The 22,964-nt window shown below is 49.5% G+C and overlaps 2 protein-coding genes across 2 annotated transcripts in view; one reads left to right on the top strand and one right to left on the bottom strand.

The window, feature by feature from the left end:
- The window catches only part of CHD9 (chromodomain helicase DNA binding protein 9), a 285,267-nt gene extending 273,696 nt beyond the window's left edge, over window positions 1-11,571 (bottom strand). The window contains exon 1 of the mRNA XM_062177146.1: window positions 11,509-11,571. The gene's annotated coding sequence lies outside the window, so the exon portion shown is untranslated. The remainder of the gene's footprint in view (window positions 1-11,508) is intronic.
- Window positions 1-22,588, top strand: part of CHD9NB (CHD9 neighbor) — a 52,656-nt gene extending 30,068 nt beyond the window's left edge. The window contains exons 2-3 of the mRNA XM_062177155.1: window positions 17,804-17,922; window positions 21,877-22,588. Of these exons, the coding sequence (XP_062033139.1) occupies window positions 21,915-22,070 (156 nt within the window). The 5' untranslated portion in view covers window positions 17,804-17,922; window positions 21,877-21,914 and the 3' untranslated portion in view covers window positions 22,071-22,588. The remainder of the gene's footprint in view (window positions 1-17,803; window positions 17,923-21,876) is intronic.
- Window positions 22,589-22,964: the final 376 nt, after the last annotated feature.

The raw sequence follows: 22,964 nt of genomic DNA, 5'->3' as shown, positions 1-22,964 counted from the left end.
CACTAAGCCACATGTCGGCCCCTATATGGAATTTTTTTTAAAGAGGAACCTTTTATGGCAGTTTTCCTTTAATTTCAGTTATTCAAATACCACCTTCACATTTTTTTAAAGAATCTTTTTAAGATTTGTTTATTTATTTGAAAGGCAGAGTTAGAAAGAGAGAGAGAAAGGGAGAGACAGAAAAAGAGATCTTCCAACTGCTGGTTCACTCCCCAAATGGCTCCAACAGCCAGAGCTGGGCCAGTCTGAAGCCAGGAGCCAGGAGCTTCATCCCAGCCTCCCCATGGGTGAGGGGGCCCAAACACTTGGGCCATCCTCTGCTGCTTTCCTAGGTGCATTAGCAGGGGGTTGGATCAGAAGTGGAGCAGCCAGGACTCAAACCAGCATCCATATTGGATACTGCTGCTGCAGGTGGCAGCTTTACCTGCTACAACACAGTACCAGGCCCTCACCTTCACATTTTAGAAAACTTTTTTCTTTTGTCAAATTTGTGAGCAGCAGTGTCATCCCATAACTAAGAGCCCCAGCTCTGGACCAGGGATACCTGGGTTTGGGTTCTAGTTCTGTCACTGCCTAGCTCTGTTACTTTAGGCAAGTTCTTTAACTTCCACATCCCTGTTTTCTCAGAAGCAAAACAGAGCTAAGGGAAGTCCCTACCTCAAACACTACTTAGCCCATATGGTTGTGGTGAGGATTCACTGAATTATACATATAAAGTGCTGAGAGGTACAGCCAGCAGAGGATGCAAAGAAAGGGGAACGCTCAAACACTGTGGTGAGAATGTAAATTAGTACAGCCATCATGGAAAGAAGTATGGAGGTTCCCCAAAGAACTAGAAATCGAACTACTATAGAGCCAGTAATTCCACTACTGGTGTACATCCAAAGGAAAAGAAACTAGCATATCAAAGACATATCCACTCTTCCATGTTTATTGTAGAACTACTCACAGTATCCGGGATACGGAATCAATTTAAGTGTCTATTAACCAATGAATGGAAAAGAAAACGTGGTATGTAAACACAATGGAATATTATTATTCAGCCATAAAAAGGAATGAAATCCGGTCATTTGTAGGAAGATGGATGAAATTATGTTACATGAAATAAATGAGGCCGGCGCCATGGCTTAACAGGCTAATCCTCCGCCTTGCGGCGCCGGCACACCGGGTTCTAGTCCCGGTTGGGGCACCGGATTCTGTCCCGGTTGCCCCTCTTCCAGGCCAGCTCTCTGCTTATGGCCCGGGAAGGCAGTGGAGGATGGCCCAAGTGCTTGGGCCCTGCACCCGCATGGGAGACCAGGAAAAGCACCTGGCTCCTGACTTCGGATCAGCATGATGCGCCGGCCACAGTGGCCATTGGAGGGTGAACCAACGGCAAAAGGGAAGACCTTACTCTCTGTCTCTCTCTCGCTCACTATCCACTCTGCCTGTCAAAATAAATAAATAAATAAATGAGGCACAGAAAGACAAATACCACATGTGAAAGTTAACAATTGTGCATCTCATATAAGTAGAGTAGAATAATGACTCTGGCTGGGAGGCTGAGGGAGACAGGGATGCTTACCAGGTACAGGGGTACAGTTAGACAGGGTTAACTTCTGGTGTTCTACAGCACAGCGGGGTAACTATGGTTGACATCAAATAACTGCATACATTTCAAAGAGCTAGCAGAAAGGTTTCTGAATGTTCCCCACACAAAGAAATGATAAATGTTTGAGGTCATGGATATGCCAATTATTCTGACTTGATCAGTATACATTACATACATGAGGTTGAAATAGCACTGTATCCCGTAACTGCACAATTATTATGCATCAATTACAAATAAAAATATATAAATATAAATATATATATACATATATATATATATATATATATATATATATATATATATATATAATGTACCTGGGAAAAGCAGTGGAAGATGGCTCAAGTGTCTGGGCTCCTGACACCTATGTGGGAGACCCAGAAGCAGCTCCTGGCTCCTGGCTTCAGCCTGGTCCAGCCTCAGCTTTTGAGGCCATCTGGGGAACGAGCCAGTGGATGGAAGATCTCTGTCTCTCCCTCTCTCTCTTTGACTCTGATTTTCAAAATAAATAAATACTTTTTTTTAAATAATAAAAATAAAAATATAGGGGTGGGAGTCTGGTGCAGAGGTTAAGACGCTACTTGAACTAATTGCATCCCATACTGGGCTTGAGTCCTGGCTATGCTCCCAATTCCAGCTTCCTCCCACTGTGCACCCTGCCAGGCAGCAGGTGATGGCTCACATACTTGGGTCTCTGCCACCCATGTGGGAGATCTGGACTGAGTGCCTGGTCCAGCCCTGGCTGTTGTAGGCATTTAGGGAATGACCTAGCATGTGGAAGTTCTCTCTTTCTGCTTGCCTCTATCTTTCTACCTTTCATATAAATTAAGTTTTAAAACATTTTTTAAAAGGTTTTATTTATTTGAAAGTCAGAGTTAGAGAGAGGGAAGACAGAGAGACAAAGAGAGAGCGAGAGAGATCTTCCATCCACTGGTTCACTCCCCAGATGGCTGCAATGGCCAGCATTGGGCCAAGCCCAAGCCAGGAGCTTCTTCCAGGTCTCCCATCTGGGTGGGACTTTGGCCATCTTTTGCTGCTTTTTACCAGGCTATTAGCAGGGAGCTGGATCAGAAGTGGAGCTGCTGGGATACTAACCAGTGCCATGTCAGGTGCCGGTGTCACAAGCAGTGGCTTTACCTGCTATGCCACAATGCTGGCCTCAAAAACTTTTTATAAAATAAAAATATATATTAAAATTTAAGAAGAGTTTTTAAGGAGCATTCAGCCTACAGTTAGTGTCAACAAATAGTGGCTTTAATTATATATTATTATATTCTCATCCCACCTATCCAATTGCTTGTTTAATATTTGCCTTTAAATGGACAAATGATTTATCATTAATATTTTAAAATAGTTACTCATTTGCATATTATCTGAAAGAGAGATGGATCTTCCATCTGCTGGTTCACTCCCCAAATGCCCTCAACAGCCAGAGCTGGACTAAGCCACGACCATGACCCAGATACCAGAAACTCAATCTGGGTCTCCCATGGAGGTGGCAGGGACCCAATTTCTTGAGCCATAATCTGCTGCCTGTCAGGGTGCACATTATTAGAAAGCTAGGATCAGAAGCAGAGCTAGACTTGAGCCAGGCACTCCCAAGCGGTATCTTACCCATGACACCAAATGCCCACCCCATTGCACACTTATCTTAAAGGAAATTTCAGGGCTAGCAATGTGGCCCAGCAGGTTAAGCCACCACCTGCAACACAGGCATTCCATATGAATGCCAGTTTAAGTCTTGGCTGCTCTGCTTCCCATCCAGTTCCCTGGAATGTGCCTGGGAAAGCAGTGGAAGATGGTTCAAGTGTTTGGGTCCCTGCCACTGATGTGGGAGACCTGGATGGAGTTCCTGGCTTCTGACTTTGACCTGGCCCAGCCCTGGCTGTTGAAGTCATTTGAGGAGGGAACCAGTAGATGGGAGATCTCTCTCTGTCTCTCCTTCTCTCTAACTCTGCCTTTCAAACAAATAAATAAATTTAAAAAACAAAAACAAAAAACTTTGTATCAATACTATACATGCAAAGTCAGTAACAATTGTCATGTATAGGTGGAAACAATAAAGACACAAAAAAAGAAATGTTATTAAATCATTACTATTTTAACAATGTTGTTAAATGGTTACAATTACTGTGGCCACTCAAATGCCCTGGATTGGAGGATTGCTGTTTTTGATTAAAAGAGAGAAGCTGGGCTGGGCATTTGACTTAGTGGTTAATACATCGGTTCCAAGGCTCGTATATCATGACAGAGAGCCTGGGGTCAAGTCCTGGCTCTGGCTCCAGATTCCAGCTTCCTGCTGATGCAAACCCTGAGAGGTAGCTGGGTCTCTGCCACTCATGTGGGAGACTTGGACTGGGTTCTCCTGTGGGCATTTTGGAAATAGATCAGGGGATGGGAGTTCTCTCTCTTTCCCTCTCAAATAAATAAATTTTTAAAAAGGAAGTAAGGATGGGCTGGCATTGTGGTGAAGTGAGTTAAGCTACCACTTGCAATGTTAGCATCACATATCTGGGTGATGCTTGGAGTCCTGGCTGCTCCATTTCCAATACAGCTCCCTGCTAATGTGCTTGGGAAAGCAACAGAAGATGGCCCAGTATCTGAGTTCCTGCCACTCATGTGCGAGACCCTGGTAGAGTTCCATGCCTCTGGCTTTGGGCTGTTTCTGGCATTTGGGGAATGAACCAGCGGATGGAAGATATCTTTCTCTCCCTTCCTGTCTCTGTCACTCAAATAAATAAAAATAAGTCATTAAAAAGAGGGATGAAAGAGCCAGTATTACACAAGTGCTGTAGGACTTCACTGTGCCTTCTGCTGACTGTGGTCAGAAGGAAGAGTCTGACAAACTGGAGGAAGTGAAAGGTCAGGATTGGTCAGAGCACCTGCCGTGGAGATGGGGGAAAGCCTCAGAGTGGGAGAGAGGATCAGAGATGGGGTCAAAAGGGAATAGCTTTCCTGCTCTGGGACTCTGTGTTCCAGAGCACCGTGCTCCTCTGTGTTACACTGAACCATCTCCCCAGCGGTATGAGCCACACCCCATTAGAAAGCAGAGCTGGAAACACTCAGGAGCGCATGCTGTGGGTGCCTACTTCACGAGTTTATTTATTTGAAAGGCACGTGTACACAGCCCACGCACGTGTCTGCACACACACACACACACACCCATTTCCCATCTGTTAGTTCATTCCCAATGCCTGTAACAGCCAGGATGAAGCCAGCTGTGGGGAACTCAATCCAGGTCTCCCACATGGGTGGCAGGAACCCAACGACTCCAGTCACTGCCTGTGCCTCCCAGGGTGTGCATTAGCAAGAAGCTGGATTGGAAGTGGAGATGGACTATGAACCCAGGCATTCTGATATCGGATGTGGGCAACCCAAGCGGTGCCTTCACTGCTGTGCCAAATGTGCACCCCTGCCCCTCATTTTTGTTTTCTTTCTGGCCACAGGGTGTACACAGCAGCAAGCAGGGCAGGCCAGGCTTGTCAGGAAGAGAAGGGCTTAGGGGCGACCCTTAGTCAATGAGGGATGGGAGGGCAGGTGCTGTGGAATAGTAGGCTAAGCCCCCAGCTGTGGCACTGGCATTCCATATGGGTGCTGGTTTGTGTCCTGGCTGCTCCTCTTCCGATCCAGCTCTCTGCTAAGATGGCCCAAGTGTCAGGGCCCCTGCCCCGATGTGGGAGACCCAGAAGAAGCTCCTGCCTCCTGCTTTCGGATCGGCCCAGCTCCAGACTTACAAAGAGAGGTAGAGACAGACAAAGTCCTCTATCCACTGGTTCACTCCCCAAATGGTCGCAATGTCCCAAGCTGAGCTTGAGAGCCAGGAGTTTCCTCCGGGTCTCCCATGTGGGTGCAGGGTCCTCTGATGCTTTCCCAGGTGCATTAGCAGGGAGCTGGATCGGAAGTGGAGCAGCTGGGACTCGAACTGGCAATCATATGGGATGCTAGTGCTGCAGGCCAAGGCTTTAACCTGCTGCATCACAGCGCCAGCCCCTCAAGACAAACTATTGAGTCAGGAAAGGTAATGGACACTGAGTGTCTTCTCACCCTTAGGATTCAGGATCAAGAGTTGGCAAATTACAGCCCATGGATCACATCCTGCCCGTTGTCTATTTTTGTGCAGCCTGTGAGTTAGGAATAGTGTTTACATGTTTAAATTATTTGTAAGAAAATACAAATACTTTTGTTCCTGCCACCCACATGGGAAATCCAGATTGAGTTCTGGGCTCCTGGCTTCAGGCTGGTCCAGCCCTGGCTGTTGAGAACATTTGGGTAGTAAGCCTACCTCTCTCTGTATCTCAGGTAAGATGAAAATAAATAAATAACCACAGTCATAGTTATGTTTTAAAGAACAATGCATTCATGGCACAGTGAAAGGGTTCAGGATACCTGCAGAGCGTGGTCACAGGATGAGAGGAGAGAAACGTGGAGTCTGGCATCCTGATTCGGACCGTGCTCGGTCACCCAGCAACCAGGCCGCAGTCGGCCTCCTGCAGGATAAGATCTTGAACAGGGACCAGCAAGTGTCTTCTATGAAGACCTACTTAGTAAACTTTTTAAAATGCCCTCCTTGGCAGGGGCTGGTCCAGGAATGCAATTGCAATCTAGGTCTGCAGTGGGTGGCAGGACCCCCATGACCTGAGCCATCACCACTGCCTCTCAGGGGCTGCCTTGGCAGGAAGCTGGCATCAGGAGCCAGAGTGAGGAATGAGACCCAGGCACTCCCAGGGTGCGGTGCAGCTGTCTGAACTGCTAGGCTGAATGCCTGCTACCAGACACTAAGTGCTTTGAGCTTTCTGGGCCAGATGGTTTCAGCTGCAGCTACTTCCTCTGCTACTGTGGTTAAGAAACAGCCATAGACGGTTGTGCAAACGAATGAACACAGCAGTGCTCCAATAAAAGTTTATGGACGCTGAAGTCTGGATTTCATATAATTATTGTGCGTCACAAAATGGTAGTCTTTTACTTAGAAATATTCATTTATTTAGTTGAAGTGCAGAGTGTCAGAGAAGAGGGAGGGAGGGAGGGAGGGAAGAAGGAAGGGGGAGAGAGAGAGGGAGGGAGGGGGAGGCGGGAGAGAGAGAGAGAGAGAGAGATCTCCTCCATCTGCTGGTTCACTCCCCAAATGCCTCCAACAGCCAGAGCTGGGTTAGGATGAAGAAGCCAGGAGCCAGTGACTCCATTTGGGTCTCCCCTCTGGGTGGCAGGGGTCCAAACACTCAAGCCATCATCTGCTGCCTCCCAGGATGCATTAATAAAAGCTGCATCAGAAGCGGAGCAGCCAGGACTTGAACTGGCGGCACTCCACTATGGGATGCAGGTGGGCCAAGTGGCAGCTTAACCTGTTGCATTACAAAGCCTGTTGCTGTATGAATGTCTTTATACCAAAAATACATTTATTTTTTTAAAGAGGGCATGAGAACTCTCCTCCACACTCTGCCCCTCGGGAGGTTTCATCTACGCTTGGTGGCTTTTACCATCCCTTATTTCCTGATTCCTCCCCCAGTCACAACAAACTTCTGGGCCATGGCTGCATCTGAGATTTCTTTTTTTTTTTTCTTTCTTTTTTTTTTTTTTTTTTTTTGACAGGCAGAGTGGACAGTGAGAGAGAGACAGAGAGAAAGGTCTTCCTTTTGCCGTTGGTTCACCCTCCAATGGCCGCCGCGGTAGGCGCGTTGTGGCCGGCGCACCGCGCTGATCCGATGGCAGGAGCCAGGTGCTTCTCCTGGTCTCCCATGGGGTGCAGGGCCCAAGCACTTGGGCCATCCTCCACTGCACTCCCTGGCCACAGCAGAGAGCTGGCCTGGAAGAGGGGCAACCGGGATAGGATCGGTGCCCCGACCGGGACTAGAACCCGGTGTGCTGGTGCTGCAAGGCGAAGGATTAGCCTAGTGAGCCACGGCGCCGGCCTGCATCTGAGATTTCTGATCAAGACTCAGATGTCGGGGGCTGCCTGCAGAGTCGGCATCCCACATGGGCGCCAGTTCGAGTCCGGGATGCTCTACTTCCGATCCAGCTCTCCACTATGGCCTGGAAAAGCAATAGAAGATGGCTCAAGTCCTTGGGCCTCTGCACCTGCGTTGGAGACCCAGAAGAAGCTTCTGGCTCCTGGCTTCGGATTAGCACAACTCTGGCCATTGCGGCCATCTAGGAAGTGAACAAGCGGATAGAAGACCCCTCTCTCCCTCTCAACCTCTGCCTCTCTGTAACTCTTTAAATTGAATAAATAAATAAATAAAAAAGACTCAGATATCTGCTCAACATTAGATTAAGATGGGGGTGGGTGAGCTGTTGTTGGCCAGGAGTGTGACTTTCGGCAGTCATTTGCTGGCATGGGGCATCAGTTTCATCACCCGCCAAGGCAGAAAGGATCCTGTCCAGCCTGCCAGGATTACTGTGCTCATCGGATGAAACGAGAGCTGGCCACACAGCACAGTACACCTGCCCAGCCTCGATCCCCAGTGCTTATTGCATTTTTGCACCTCTGCTCCCTTTGACCACCACACTCCCTACCCACAGGCTCTCTGCCAGTTCCCTGATCTAGCCAAGCCCTTGGCCACCTCCAGGCCTTTGCACCTGCTGCTCTTTCTGTTTGCAATATGTTTGTCTTCACCCTACCCCACGTGGCAGATCAACATGTAATCCTTTTACGTTTGTGTCTGCTTAAAGGTGCTTTATGCAACACACACACGCACACAATATCACACACACATAGTGTGTTATTAACACTGAATCTAGCCAACAGCACTATGACTCATGCTGAATGACACTTATCTAATATTTTAAACAACCAAATCACAAAAAAAGTGCAAAAAATGTGACACTAGAGCATAAAAATGACAGTTATACCAATGGGTTACATCCCACAAAACTCATTGTAAGTTGAAAATAGCATAAATCAAAAATGCATGTGGTGCAGTACTTAAAGCTCCGCTTGGGTCACATGTACCCCAAATCAGAGAGCCAGGTTCAAGGCCCAGCTACTCCACTTCTCATCCAGCTTCTTGCTAATGCTCAACCTGCAGGCAGCAGCTAATTGCTCAAGTAGTTGGGTCCCTGCCACCTACGTGGGAGGCTTGGGTGCTTTTCCAGGCTCCTAGTTTCAGACTGGCATGGCCATGGCTGTTGTAGGCATTTGGGTAGTGAGTCAGCAAATAGAAAAATGTCTGTCTCTCTGCCTTTTTATTTTAAAGTAAGGCTTTTCTTTTCTCTTTTTATTTTTAAGATTCATTTATTAATTTGAAAGTCAGAGCTACCCAGAAGGAGGGGAGAGACAGAGAAAGATCTTCTACCTGCTAGTTCACTCCCCAAAAACCTGTGACCGGGGATGGCCCAGGCAGAAGTGAGGAGCCAGGAGCTTCTTCCAGGTCTCCCAAGTGAGTGCAGGGGTCCAAGGACTTGGGTCAACCTCCTCTGCTTTCCCAGGTGCATTAGCAGGGAGGTTGATCAGAAGTGGAGTAGTTAAGACTTGAACCAGCACCCATATGGGATCCTGGAGCTGCAGGACATGGCTTAACCCTCTGTGCCACAGTGCCAGCTCCCCCTGCCTTTCAAATAAAATAAACACAAATATTTTAAAAATGCATTTAACACATTGAACCTACTGAACATCCTGGCTTAGCAATACAGGACACTGGAGCCTCGCTCGCTCACCCTCCTGAGTGGGAAGCTAGCCAGGAAGCATGGCTGGCAACCGCTGCTCAGCATCTAGGGAGAATCGGACTGCACACCAGAACACCAACATTTAAAAGCACGGCTTCTACTCCACACAGGTATAGCATTCCCACCATCACCAAGCTGGCAAACTGTCAAGCTGGGCTTTCATAAATCAGGGAGTAGGTGCAGTGTGAGAGCCGACATGCGAAGGCAGACTGTCCCTTTGTTGGACCTCAGCTGAAAAAGGGTATCAGGCCAAGGAGCAGCAGGTGCAGAGGCCTGGAGACAGCCAAGCCTGGGGAAGCCCAGCTTTTTTTGCTGTGCTGCCTCTGTCCCTCCATGACCGTGACAGTGTTCAGAAATATTGATTTTGGGGTTACACACAAATTTGATGAAGTCACAAATACAGCCCTTACGAACAATGAGAATCTTCTCTACCTTCTTGTTTCTCTCATTCATACATTGTGAGCTAAGGCTGTCTTATCCTTTTATCTCTCGCATCAGGAAGATTGCCTGCCTGGCACACAGTAGGCGCTCAAGAACAAATACGGACTGAAGAACCGAATGACTCCATTCAGCACATGTGCTCTGTTCATAACAGCTACTGTTACCATGCTGTGTAATTTATTTTTATTTATTTGACAGGCACAGAGTCAGACAGACACACAGAGATCTCCCATCCGCTGGTTCACTCCCCAAATGCCCACAACAGCCAGGGATGAGTCAAGTTGAAGCCAGGAACCCAGAATGCAACACAGAGTGGGCTGCAGGGACCCAATACTTGAGCCATCAACACCTGCTGCTTCCCAGCATGCTCAGCGGCAGCGAGCTGGAATTGGAAACAGCCAGTACTCAAACACAGGCACCTGAACATGAGACATATTCGTCCCAAGCCGTGTCGTGACCACTGTGCCACTTGCCTGCCCCTGACAGCTAGTGTTTCTGGGACACAGCATACACCTGCCCCTGTGTTCAGTGGCTCTTGCATGTTCTCAATCAACAAGGGAACAGCAGAGTGCTCTTCTGTGTATGGGCTGTGGGGTCAGCTAAAAGAGGGGATCAGTTTCTTATTAATTATCTAACCCTACGCACTTTCCTGGCTCTCTTTGAGGTCAGCTTCCTGTGCTACCAAAGGGGTCCTTAAACACTCTCTTACTGGTTGTGAGACGGCTTTAGCTTGGCCTGCTTGGTTCCATTTACCAAAATGATGAGGGCAGCTCCAGCATGCTGGGGGTAGGGGGGGGCAGACAGCTCCCCTCCCCCACCACAAATCTCACACTCCACTTCCCCATCTTTCTTTTCCCTGCACACTTTCAAGTTCAGCCCTTTCAGAAACAGTCCTGGGGAAGGCCGGGGTATTGGTTTGTTACTTGGTTTGGGTTGTTTGACAACAAAAAGGTGAGTAACAGAGGCCAGCGCTGTGGTGTATGGGAAAGTTGCTGCCTAAGAGGCTGCCATCTCTTATGGACTCCTGTCTGTGTCCTGGCTGCTCCCCTTCTGATCCACTCCCCTGCTAATGTGCCTGGGAAAGCAGTGGAAGATGGCCCAAGTGCTTGGACCTTGCACCTACATGGGAGACCCCAATCTGGCTCCTGGCTTCGGCCTGGCCCAGCACCAGCTGCTGCGGCCATTTGGGGAGTGAACCAGCAGATGGAAGATCTCTGTCTCTCCCTCCCTCTCTGTAACTCTGACTTTCAAATAAATAAAAAAGGTGAACAAAAAGAAAAGAATCAGCATTCTTTTCCTTAAAAAACAAACAACAACAACAACAACAACAACAAAAAAACAGCCTCTGCTTCTCTCCACCTCTTGAGATCAAAAGTCCTCAAATTTGGTGACTGCAGGCTGCAATCCCCCTCCCCCTCATGCAGATGTCCAGGCCCCCAAGTCTCCGGGGGTGGGCCCGGGGCACCAGCATTTCAAACGCGCCCCAAGCACTGCCAACGTGCACGCCAAGTTTGGGAAGTGGTGCCCTTCTCGGCGCTCAGCTGCAACCCTGGAGGAGCCCGGGGCGTCGCCACCCAGGACTCGCTGCGCGCGGGCTTCAGCACGCTTGGCGGAGGCCGGGCTTTTCTGGGGTTCTGCTCGGCTCCTAGGCCCCGCTTGGAGACTGCGGGTCGCCAGGTCCCGGGAGGCGACAGCACACGTGGCCGCTCCGAATGTCCTGGTTTTGCCCCTGGAGACCGCCGGCAGCGCTCGGCCGCCCCCGCGCTGCCCACCCCAGCCACACCAGATCTCGGGAAACGCCCGCGGCTCGGGAATCCTACCTTGGCCGCCCGCGCTGCCCTCCAGTCCCCGGAATCCTGGGGCTCGGGTTCCATCTGTGGCTTTCGTCGGCGCCCGTGGGGGCTCCGACTAGAGCGCAGGCGCCACCTAGCGGGCGCGGGGCGACGGCGCGGGGCCCGGGGCTGGGAGGTGGGAGCGCCGCGCAGGGCGGAAATGCAGCTGGGGCTTCCCGCGTGGGCGGTTTTCCAACCTCGTGCGAGCCGCGGGGCGCAGATCCGGCCTGGGCGGGGCCGCCTTGCTTCTGTTCCCTAGAGGGCCGCGGGGCCTGAACTCGCTCTCAGGGGCGCCGGGGCGGGAATGGGGAGCACCCGGGCCCTAGCCTGTGTCCTGGGATCCATCCTTGGGTTTTGCTGGTTGGGCTCAGGGAATTTCTGCTGTGATCCAGTGGCTTTCAGTGCATGCAAATACGCTGGGAGCTTGGGAAGATGCAAAAAAAGAGTGGGTTTCTCCCCAGCCCAGGGAGGCCCTCGGCCTCGGCCACCCTCTCCCCGTAGGCCTTGCTCCTGTACCCTGTTACTCCCATTGTTTCTGGCTGAATTTTTTTTTTTTTTTCAGATGTATTTATTTCTTAATCATCCGGTCAGGCCCCAAGTGGAGTGCTGACAGGTCCCTTCGTCTTGGGCGGCCCAGCTGGTGTTTGCCATCTGTCCAACTCCCTGACCCTTGAGCACTAAATGCTGGTGGCTGTGCCTTTGTCATTGTGACACCAAAAGCACCCCCTTCCTACTTCCAGGAGTCTTCGGGGTGGAGGCAGCACCGCCCTAGGGTGACAACTTAGTCGCTGATAATTAAGTGATGGTTAAGGAGGCACCCTCTCCAAGGAGTACATTTTCGGAGCTCTGTGCATCCTTGGCCATCTGTCTTTCCTGAGGCTTTCAAGTTTTTTTGTTTTTTTTTAATTTTTGATTAAAAAAAAAAGGTTTATTCTCGTTTGAAAGGAAGAGAGAGCGAGCTTCTATCTGTTTGTTCACTCCACCAATGCCTGCAACAGTCAGAGCTGGATCAGGTTGAAGCCAGGAGCCCAGAACCCCATCGGGATCTCCCACCTGGGTGGCAGGGTCCCAGGTGCTTGAGCCAACATCTGCTGCCTCCCGGGGCGCTCGTTACGTGCATGATGTGGACATCTTAACTGCTGGGCCCAACGCCTGCCCGTTTGTTGGTTGGATTGTTTTAGTAAAGATGTGCAAAGCAGAGTTACAAAAATGATGCTTAGCGTTTCATTTATCTATTTGGTCAACAAATACTAACTGAGCACCTGCTAGGTGCCAAACACTTTTCTCCAAACAGGACAGAATGAAGAACAAAACAGAAAACTGTCCTTGTTGGATTCACATTTCATGAAGTTCACACACACACACACACACAAATGCAACGTGATATAATTGAGCTCTTCCTGGGATAAATACAGGATTCATTAAAATAAAAAAAAAAATTTACAGGGCACTGAGGGCAGAGGCGCCTGATGATATGCTGTGAGGGTTGCCAGGTTGTATGGGGAGCGCCTTCTTTTGATCCTGGCCGGCTCTCTCTGTGATATCCTTGGAGAATCTCCATCACCAGTGGAAATAAGAAGCGATTTACAAAAGGGAAGCCTGGACCATCCCAGACTCCCGCCGGGATCACCGCTCTGATTGTCCTGGCTCACCCTGTACCTGTGCCTGCTGAATCTCTGGACGCTTTGTCCTGATGTAATCTGGTCGAAGTGAACGTCAAGGGCAGAGGACAAGGAGTCTCCTGGGGGCAATGCCTGGGAGGGCAGGGGATAGGGAGAGGGGTGTCTGACAGGGGCCAGCTGCCCCTGCCTCCGCCTGGCCTGCCCTGGTGAAGGTGAATCGGTCAGAGAAGTGCTGACAGCCCATGGCAAGTGCCAGCTGGCAAGCAACTTCCCATTCTTTTATTTTAATGTGTCTCTGAGTCACTTCCAGACCGCACTTGCAATAGCTCAGTCCCCACCACTGTGCCCTAGCGCATGCCGGGGCAAAGTCCTGGATTACGACCTCCTATGTTCTGACGTGCCTGGCAGCACCTGAGGAGGTGAAAAGCTCTCTAACGACTTTCTCCTCTGCGCTCTCCTGGCATTTTTCTCATTCTGCTAATTGCAGTGTTTTGGAAACTGTGGAGTTATCAATAGGTCAGTTTTCCCTGTAAATCCTGGGCCAAGGGGCCACAGCTTACATAATGATCATAATCCTAAAAATGATAAGGTGAAAGGCACTAAGAATTTTGGGTTGACTGATTCTAATCCTAACATGACTGTACGAAGTAGACGCGATTGCTTTTCCCATTTTATCATTGAAAAAAGTATGACTTGCCAGTGTTGTGGTGGAGCAGGTTAAATTGTCACCTGTGATGCCAGAATCTCACTTGGGTGTTGGTTCAAGTCCTGGCTGCTCCCTTTACAATCCAACTCCCTGCTAATGCACCTACGAAGGTAGCTGAAGATGGCCAGAGCGCTTGGGCCCCTGCCACCCATGGAAGAGACCCCGATGGAGTTCCAGGCTCCTGGCTTCAGTCTGGCCAGCCCTAGTTGTTGGGGCTATTTGTGGAGTGAACCAGAGGAGAGAAGTTTTTCTCTCTTCATGCAACTCTTTCAGAAAAATAGGTCTTAAAAAAGCAAGCAAACAAGCAAGCAGGACTTACGAATGTTTACGTAAGCTGTTCAAGATCGAAGAGTCAGCAAGTGGTACCCTAGGACTTCCATCTCCATCGCCTGATTCCAGAGCACTCGCCCTGGAGCGCTTTGCTGCTGTTTGCCGTGCACCTTCTGTGTGCTGGACAGGATGTGTGTGTGCATCTTCTGTGTGCTGCACGTGTGTGTGTGTGTGCAAGTGTGTGTGCAGGACAGGATGGCTTTTATCCATTTTACTCTCTTATTCTGTCTGTTGTTTCCTGCAAAGGGAGAATTTTGGTTTTTCTTTCTTTCTTTTTTTTTAAGGTATATTTGAAAGGCAGAGTGACACAGAGAGGGAGAGGTGGAGCTCTTCCACCTGCTGGCTCACTCCCCAAATGCCCACAGTAGCCTGTGCCGTGCCAGTCAGGAACAGGAACTCCTTTCTGGTCTCCTACATAGGTGAAAAGAACACAAATACTTGCGCTATCATCCACTGCCTCCCAGGCACATTAGCAGGAAGCTGGATACAAAGCACAGAGCAGTTAGGACTCAAGCCAGGCACTTTCATATGGGATGCAGGTGTCCCAAGGGGCGATTTAGCCCACTGAGTCCCAACGCCTGCCCCTTTGTTTTGCCTTTTTAAGATTTGTTTATTTATTTGAAAGAGTTACAGAGAGAGAGAGAGAAAGAAAGAAAGAGAGAGAACACACCAGTGCACTTCCATATGCTGGTTCACTCCCCAGATGGCTGCGATCGTCAGTACTAGGCCAGGCCAAAGCCAGGAGCCAGGAGCTTCTTCCAGGTTTCCCATATGGGTGCAGGGCCCAAGCACTTGGGCCGTCTTCTGCTGCTTTCCCAGGTGCAGTAGCAGGAAGCTGGATTGGAAGTGGAGCAGCTGAGACACGAACTGGTGCCCACATGGGATCCATACATCACAGGTGGTGGCTTTACCTGCTGCGCCACAATGCCGGCCCCTGTTTTTGCTTTTTTAAGAAGTTCATAAAGCTGTGTCGTTGCATAATGGCAGTCTGTCTGGCTACGGACACGTACGAGGGTGAGTTTATCTCGCCTGTGATGGTGTGGCTTCCTGACTTGGTGTCAGCACAGTTTGTGAGGATCATGCGACAAAGAAGTTGCCCAACAGTGCGTTTCTCAGAAGTGCCCCTGTCGTTGAGCAACGCAGGGCTCTATGGTGAAATGCGACCCAGTTCTAGGTAGGAAAAGGGTGAATTTCTCTTCTGCAGGGATGTCCCATTGGAGACAGTCAGGATCCTCCATCGTCCAGGCTGGACGGAGCCGGAAACGGGGACGCGGGCAGGATGCTGTCGGGATGCTTGTCGAGGAGGCAGGGGCACGTAGACGCTTGGTCTTGTGAGGCTGGCCTGTGGACTGAATGGCAGTTTGACTTTCGGGGTCTCAGTGTGTCCTGGGTTACCCCGCAAATCCTCCTAGCTGTTAAGGAGTATAACAGCAGGATGACCCTGATGCTGTCTAGTGGCTTTTCCCCAAAGTCCCCAGCAGCAGTTATTACAGAGGAGGGAGCAGAGTCAGAGATGTTAAGGCACTGGCTGAAGGCCACACAGCCTGTGCACTGCCGTGTCAGGGCTGAGTCCCACAGCCCCCTCATGCATCGAGCCATGGCAATGAACTGCCTTTGTTTTTTTTTTTTTTTTTAAGATTTATTTTATTTATTTGAAAGAGTTACAAAGAGAGATAAAGACAGAAAGAGGTCTTCCATCTACTGGTTCATTCTCCAAATGAAGATCTGAGCTTCTTCCTGGTCTCCCATGTGGGTGCAGGGACCGAAGGACTTGGGCCATCCTCCACTGCTTCTCAAGGCACATTAGCAGAGAGATGGACAGGAAGTGGAGCAGCCAGGACTTGAACTGGCACCCATATGGGATGCTGGTGCTGCAGGCTGGGGCTTTAACAGTGCTGACCCGAACTGCCTTTCTATTGATGTTAAATTTGAGTGGATTCCCAGGGAGGGGTTTATAGTTCACCTTGGCCATGATGTCCTTCCCAGGCTACCAGCTAAAATTCTACTCATCCTTCCAGGTCCAGCTCAAGTGTGGCCTACTCTAAGTAGCCTTCCCTTGCCCACCACTTCCTGTGTGCCTTATTCTTCATATGGAAGCACTTACTGCATTCCAGTGGTGCAAGGATCCTGCCTCCCACAACAGCTTCTGTGCCCTTGGAGAGCAGGACCTTTGTGGTTTGTGCGGATGTCTTCTCTCAGCCTCGCCACATCTGCTCTCTGTTCATCTGCTCTGGGCCCTGGGAAGTTGACTGAAGTGTGCAGTGCCAAATACTCCTATGCCACTGGCTTCAATTGGATTTGGCCAACGGGAGGGGGGAGATTGGGCGGCCTGTGCCCTCCGATCCCCTTCTGCAGTGTGCCTTGGATTGGCTACTCTTCTGACCTATGGTCAGAGCTGCAGGCACTCCTCCGCACAGGTGCACTCTCTGCCTCCAGCTTCTGTGAACTGCACAACACTCCAGATGGGACCTTGAACCGCCTGGGACAATAAAGAGTTGTTGGGCTAAATCAGAGGCAGGTGTTTGTGTTTGAGTGCGTGCGTGAGAAGCAGGAGAGGAGGGATTTCAAACGATCTTGAGATGTAGGACCAGCTGGCAAATAAGCTCTTGGGCTCCTGGAAATTGTTTTTTTTCTTTTTCGTGTGTTTGGGTGATCTTTTCTTTTCTTTTAAGATTTATTTTATTTATTTGAAAGATAGTTACAGAGAGAAGTAGAGACAGGGAGAGAGGTCTTCCATCATCTGGTTCACTCCCCAGATGGCCACAACGGCTGGAGCTGCACTGATCTGAAGCCAGGAGCCAGGAGCTTCCTCGGGGTCTCCCATGTGGGTGCAGGGGCCCAAGCACTTGGGCCATCTTCACTGCTTTCCCAGGCCATAGCAGAGAGCTAGATCGGAAGAGGAGCAGCCAGGACTGGAACCGGCAACCATATGGGATGCTGGCACTTCAGGCCAGGGCTTTAACCCACTGTGCCACAGTGCCATCCCCATGGGTGATCTTTCAAACTTTTAAAATGTCCTTAGTATACAACACAGACAACATTTTGGGTATACAGTTCTATGAGCTTTAACACACTTACAGGTTTGTGTAATTACCACCATAATTAGGAAACAGAGCAGGTGTATCATCCCAGGAACTCCCTCATGCTATCATTTTCTAGTGTTGCCACCAGTCTATGCCCTGTCCATGAACTTCTGTCTTTTGAGAATATCATATAAATGCAATCAAACTTTTTGACGCTGACGTCGTTCACTCAATATAATTTGCTTGAGTGGCACCTGACTTGTTGCCTGTATCAGGAGTTAATTCATCTTTATTGCTAGGTAGTATTCCATTGTACACATGTACCACAGTTTGTTTATCAATCACATTTGGGTGGTTTCCAGTTTTTGATTATGATTGGCATTGCTCTGAATATTCATGCACAGACTGTCTGAACAGAGGTTTTCCATCCCTTTGGGTTTTGTCCCCTCCCCCCACTCAGGTGTCGAAGCCCCAGCCATGAGAGTCAGTGTATCTGGAGGTCATTAAGGTTAATTGAGAGCACAAGGTTGGGACTCTCTAATCTAGTAGCATTGGTGTCCTTATAAGAAGAAGATAAGGTAACAGAGTTCTCGCTTTCCCAGAACACCCAGGAAGGGCCACCTAAGGACATAGTGAGAAAGTGACCATCTGGAAGCCTGGAAAGCAAATTTGCCAGCACCCCCCAGCCTTCGGAACTGTGGGAAAAAAACACACCTGTTGTGTAAGTTACTCAGTCTCTGGTATTCTCTGAGACGGCTGCTGCAGGTCAGTACCTATGGTGAATTACGTTTAATCTTATAAGAAACGGCTGCTCTCTTTTCCCAGCTGCCTGTACCAGTTTGCAGTCCCACTCACAACACATGAGCATTTCAGTTGCTCTATAACCTTGCCAACATACAGTACTCGTCGATATATTTTTTTCCAGCTTGTGTATGTGTGTGTTTTGTGTTGAGGCATGTGCGTGCTTGTGCCACGTTTTGAAGGCAGTGATAGCTAAGGAAGCAGTTGAGAGCTGAAAATGTTCTGAATGTCTCCTACTGAGATCCCATGCATCCTTGGGCTGCACACCCATCGTCTTATCTTTTTTCAGGCTTCACTCTGTTCCTAACACAGTGTCCCCTAAGCCCAACCAGCCTGTGGATCTGGCAAGTACTGTTCCTCATTAGAGGCAAATCCATTTCTGGAACTGAGTAACAGATTAGGTGTGAGTCAGGCCAGCTTCTTGGGTGGTGCCCTGGCAAGTTCTGACGTCACTGTTCTGACATTCTCAGTGTTTTTTACATTTACTTATTTGAAAAACAGAGTGACAGAGAAGAAGAAAGAAATCTTCCATCCACTGATTCACGCCCCCGGGGCTGCAACAGCTGGGGCTGGGCCAGTACTTGGGCCCTCTTCTACTGCCTTCCCAGGTGCATTAGCAGGGAGCTGGATGGGCAGTGGAGTAGCCGGGTCTTGAAGCCGCACTCCAGGATGGGATGCTGGCCTTGCAAGCAGCCACTTAGCCTCCTGTGCCACAACCCTGGCTCCTCAATACTTTTTGAGCAAGGGTTCCACAGATTGTATAACAAGTCCTGAGTGTGGGGAGTCTTGGGTAAGCCTAAGTTTTTTTCCATTGTTAATGGGCAAAAGACACCATCCCTCCCCCATCGCTTACCACCAATCACACCTGAAACTGCCCAAGCCCACTCAAGAGAGTCTCACTTGGGTCCTGGGGCTCCCACTCACTGTCTCTTGAGCTCACTTGAGTTAAGCCTGATTCATTTGGAGGCTTCATAAGAGGATTTGCCTTAATTAGGGCTTCTGAACAGGAAGGTAAATGGAAACTTCCACTTCCCCCCAGACACCCCCAAAGTGTACTTTGGCATTTATATGGGAGAGGTAAACAGACCGCATCGTAATATCTTCTTAACTGTCGCTCTGCCAGGTCCGATTGGCAAGAAGCTCATTTAAAGAAAGGTGATTTATGTTTTTCTTCTTTTTTTAAAAACCACATTCTTTCAGATCCCTGATTGCTCAGGTCCAGGGAAGAGGAATGGTGTTAACCAGAGGCAGGGGCAGAAAGAGGATTGGAGTGGAGAGCTCCCAGGCTTTGGAGGTAGCAGGGTCTGGGTTTGCATTCTGAGCTGGCTACTTGATCAGGTTCACGCCCTTGAACTTAGGGCAAATGGTCTAACCACTCTGGACTCAGTAATTTCAGCTCTAATGTGAGATTACTAGCACTTCCTCATGGTGTCCCAGAGGATCTATAAAGTGCCCTAGGTTGACATGTACTTGCCCTCTGTAAGTGAACTGGAGTTGATGGCATCATTGACTGTGGGCACAGGGCAGTTTGAAAATTTGTGCTGCTTTGATAGCCACTTCACAGATCTGCTTCCCAGGAGCCTGGGTCAGATTCATCAGGCTCTTGTTAGAGTTAGGAAGAGAAAAGCTGGGTGAACAGAGAAAAATAGGGGTCAGGGCTCAGCGCTGTAGCGTAGAAGGTTAAGCCTCTGCCTGCAGCGCTAGTGTCTCATATGAGCGCCGGTTCGAGTCCCTGCTGCTCCACTTCTGATCCAGTTTGTAAGGCCACCACAAAACACACCAAACACTGGAGTAAGGGAAAGAGTTTATTGGAGAAACCTAACAGACCGGAGGGAAGGGGTGAAGAAGGACAAGAGGGAGAAGGAGAGCCTAAGAGAGAGAGAGTGAGAGAGATCAGAGATCAAGAGAGATCCGGAGACAGAAAGAGAGCCACGTGTTCAGAAACAGGGCCTTTTAAAACTTAGCCAGGGGGGCGGGCAGGGAAGTAGGAGCAGCGAATTCCATTAGGATGGGGATGGAACTGACACTGGTGGTTGGGCCATTTGGTCACCTGGCTTCCAGCAATGGCAGTGGGGGCCAGAGCCTAGGATGGTGTGCAGGGTGTAGATCACGCCATAGATAAAACTGCGCCATTTTACTAACACAGTTCCCTGCTAATGTGCCTGGGAAAGCAGCAGAGGATGGCTCAAGTACTTGGGCCCCTGCATCCACATGGGGGACCTGAACAAAACTCCTGGTTCCTGGCTTTTGACTGGCCCAGCTCTGGTTGTTATGGCCATTTGGGGGATGAGCCAGCAGGTGGAAGATCTCTGTCTCTCCTCTCTATGCATCTGTACCTTTGAAATAAATAAATCTTTAAAAAAGAAAAAGAAAAATAGGGGTCCAATATAGAGCACAGGAATTCCTCATTCCAGTTTCATAGCTTAGTCAGCAAATCTTCACATAAGAAATCATTTACTTCTCCCAAACTTTTACCCATTGTGTCATGTCCCAGATTAAAACCCCATCGACAGCAGACCCAATGGATAACATCTGTGATGATGTGGGAAGATAGGCAATGAGGTCTTTAAACAGATAATGTTAGGGGCAAGTGATGTGACACAGTGGGTTAAGCCAGTGCTTGGCTTAACCCTGCATCCCATATTGAGTGCTGCATATTATGCCTGCATCCCATATTGAGTGCTGAGTTTGAGTCCTGGCTACTGTACTTCTGATTCCAACTTCCTGCTAATGTGCCTGGGAGGCAACAGTTGATGGCCTAAGTAATTGATTTTCTGCCATTGATGTATGAAACCCAGATGGAGTTCCTGGCTCCTGGCTTCAGTCGGTCCTAGTCCTGGCTATTTGCCGTCATTTGGGAAAAATAGATGGAGGATCTCTCTCTCTCTCTCTCTCTCTCTCTCTCTCTCTCTCTTCTCTCTCTCTGCTTTTCAAATAAATTTTTAAAAAAATAGGTAAGGATAGCATAGTGATGGTTCAAATCCCACACACTATTTTTTTTTTAAAGATGTTTTATTTATTTGAAAGGCAGAGTTGCAAAGAGAAGAACAGAGAGAAAGAGACCCATATGCTGGGTCTCTCGCTAAAGGGCCCCAAGGTCAGGGCACACAGGCAGAGGCTTAAGGTGCTCTACTACAAAGCCAGGCCCTCCCACCCACTTCTATTTCCTGCCTATTGTGAGAGTTAATGGAATTAAAATGTAAGTTTATTTGGCCTTTATTAAAACATGCACTTTCCATGAACTTCTGAAGGTTACTCAATCGCTTTGCATCTCAATGTCTTCATCTATTAAGTGAGGATGCTATAACACAACCTGCCTCTCAGGGTTGTGAATGAGGGAATGGGTATGCAATGTGCGTTGCACTGGGCATGCAGTGACTGCTGGTTCTTTTCAAGACTTCCATGTTTGGGTAACCCCGGGAGTCCCCTTGTTCTGCACTGGGTGGAGCTGGCATTCCAGCTAAGAGAATGCTGTCCAGGCAGGGGGCCTGTGTGTGCAGGAAGTGAATGGGACACAGAGGGAGGTCACAGCTAGTTGCCAAGGAGCCAGGTTTGCTTTGCACGGGAGGACCCGGGTTGGTGTTTACAGGTAACTAGGTGAGGGTGGGGGGCGTGATTTGTGAAAAGTTAAAAGTTAAACAAAGGGAATTCTTCCTGCGGAATGAATGGGAACAAGCCAGGTCAGGAGGGGAAAGAACACCCCCTGCCGGCCCTGCCCACCCCGCGGTGGGGGTGAGGGCTCCTTATTCACAGGGGGCGGCTCCCTGTGGCCATGGAAACCTGGTCACTCTCTTTTCCACGGGGCTGCGGGCTGGACTATTTAACTCCCTGCACCCGAGGATCTGCATCCCAGACCTTTCTCTGCTCTTCTCAGGACCCCTTAGGGCCCCTGGCCATCTGCGCCCCGCCGAGATGGGGTGCCACTCCAGTAAGACCACGCTTGTGGCAGAAGAGCCCCGCAAGCCTGGAGAGGAGCCGGAGGGAGAAGAGCCCAGCGTGGAGACCAGCACGGAGGCGGCGCTGGAGCAGGACGCCTCGCTGCAGGATGGAAGCCCTGAGCAGAGCTGAGGTGCTGTTCTCTGGAGATCGATGCTCACCTCTGTGGAGCATGAGACAAACCCCATCGTGAGAGGCTCCAGAGGGAGGAGAGACAGATGCCCCGCGCTGGGGTTCAGGTTTCAGAAGTTACCCGCAGCTGGCTTTGCTAATGGGAGCTGTGGGTGGAGGCCCTTTCCCAGCCCTGGGGAAGAGAGGATGGAAGAAGCCTGCACACATCCTGGAATGTCAAAGACGCTTCTGGAAGCAGCCGAGCCTGGCCACAGCCTGTGCTGGCTCCACCGCCCCCTGTCATGGGCTGTGGAGGCCCAGCGACCCCCCCACCTGCCCCAGTTTCCTGCTCCAGGGTTGTGACATTGACTGGGGTGTGTGGATCTCTTCCTCTTCCCCTTCTCTCCTTTTTATTCCAGCAGCCGATGGAACAGCCCATGTCCCTGACCAGAAGGCTTTGCATTTGGCTCTCTCTACACTGGTTGTATGAATAATTGAATATCCAACTTGCAGTACTGTTAATGAGTTATGGGAATCTTCATTATCGGACTGTGATCACATAAGTGGAGGAGAGCAGCAAGGCCTTGGTCACACAGCAAGTGGAGCGTTGGAGTGCTGGTGGGAGGGAGGGAGGGAGGAGAGATTCACATTCTGGGTTCTTTAATTCCCCAGAAACATGTCACTGTGCTAATATTCACATGTCTCCTCCCATCCAAAGCCTGTGAATTTGAACCCTCTAGCATCTGAGCTATCTGCATCCAGCCTTCAAAAATGTTTCACTGTTTACTAACATGTCTGTCAGCCTCTTTCTCCCCCCTGCATGTGTTTTGTTGTTAATTCGACTCCAAAGCATTTTCATTTGAAATCAAATAGACATGTTTGCAAATAAATGATGACAGAACACATTTGAAAGAC

The sequence above is a fragment of the Lepus europaeus genome, chromosome 19 (genome assembly GCF_033115175.1).
Source record: "Lepus europaeus isolate LE1 chromosome 19, mLepTim1.pri, whole genome shotgun sequence".
Lineage (NCBI taxonomy): Eukaryota > Metazoa > Chordata > Mammalia > Lagomorpha > Leporidae > Lepus > Lepus europaeus.
Note: the sequence above shows the minus strand (reverse complement) of the source record. Positions and strands in the feature narration are given on the sequence as shown.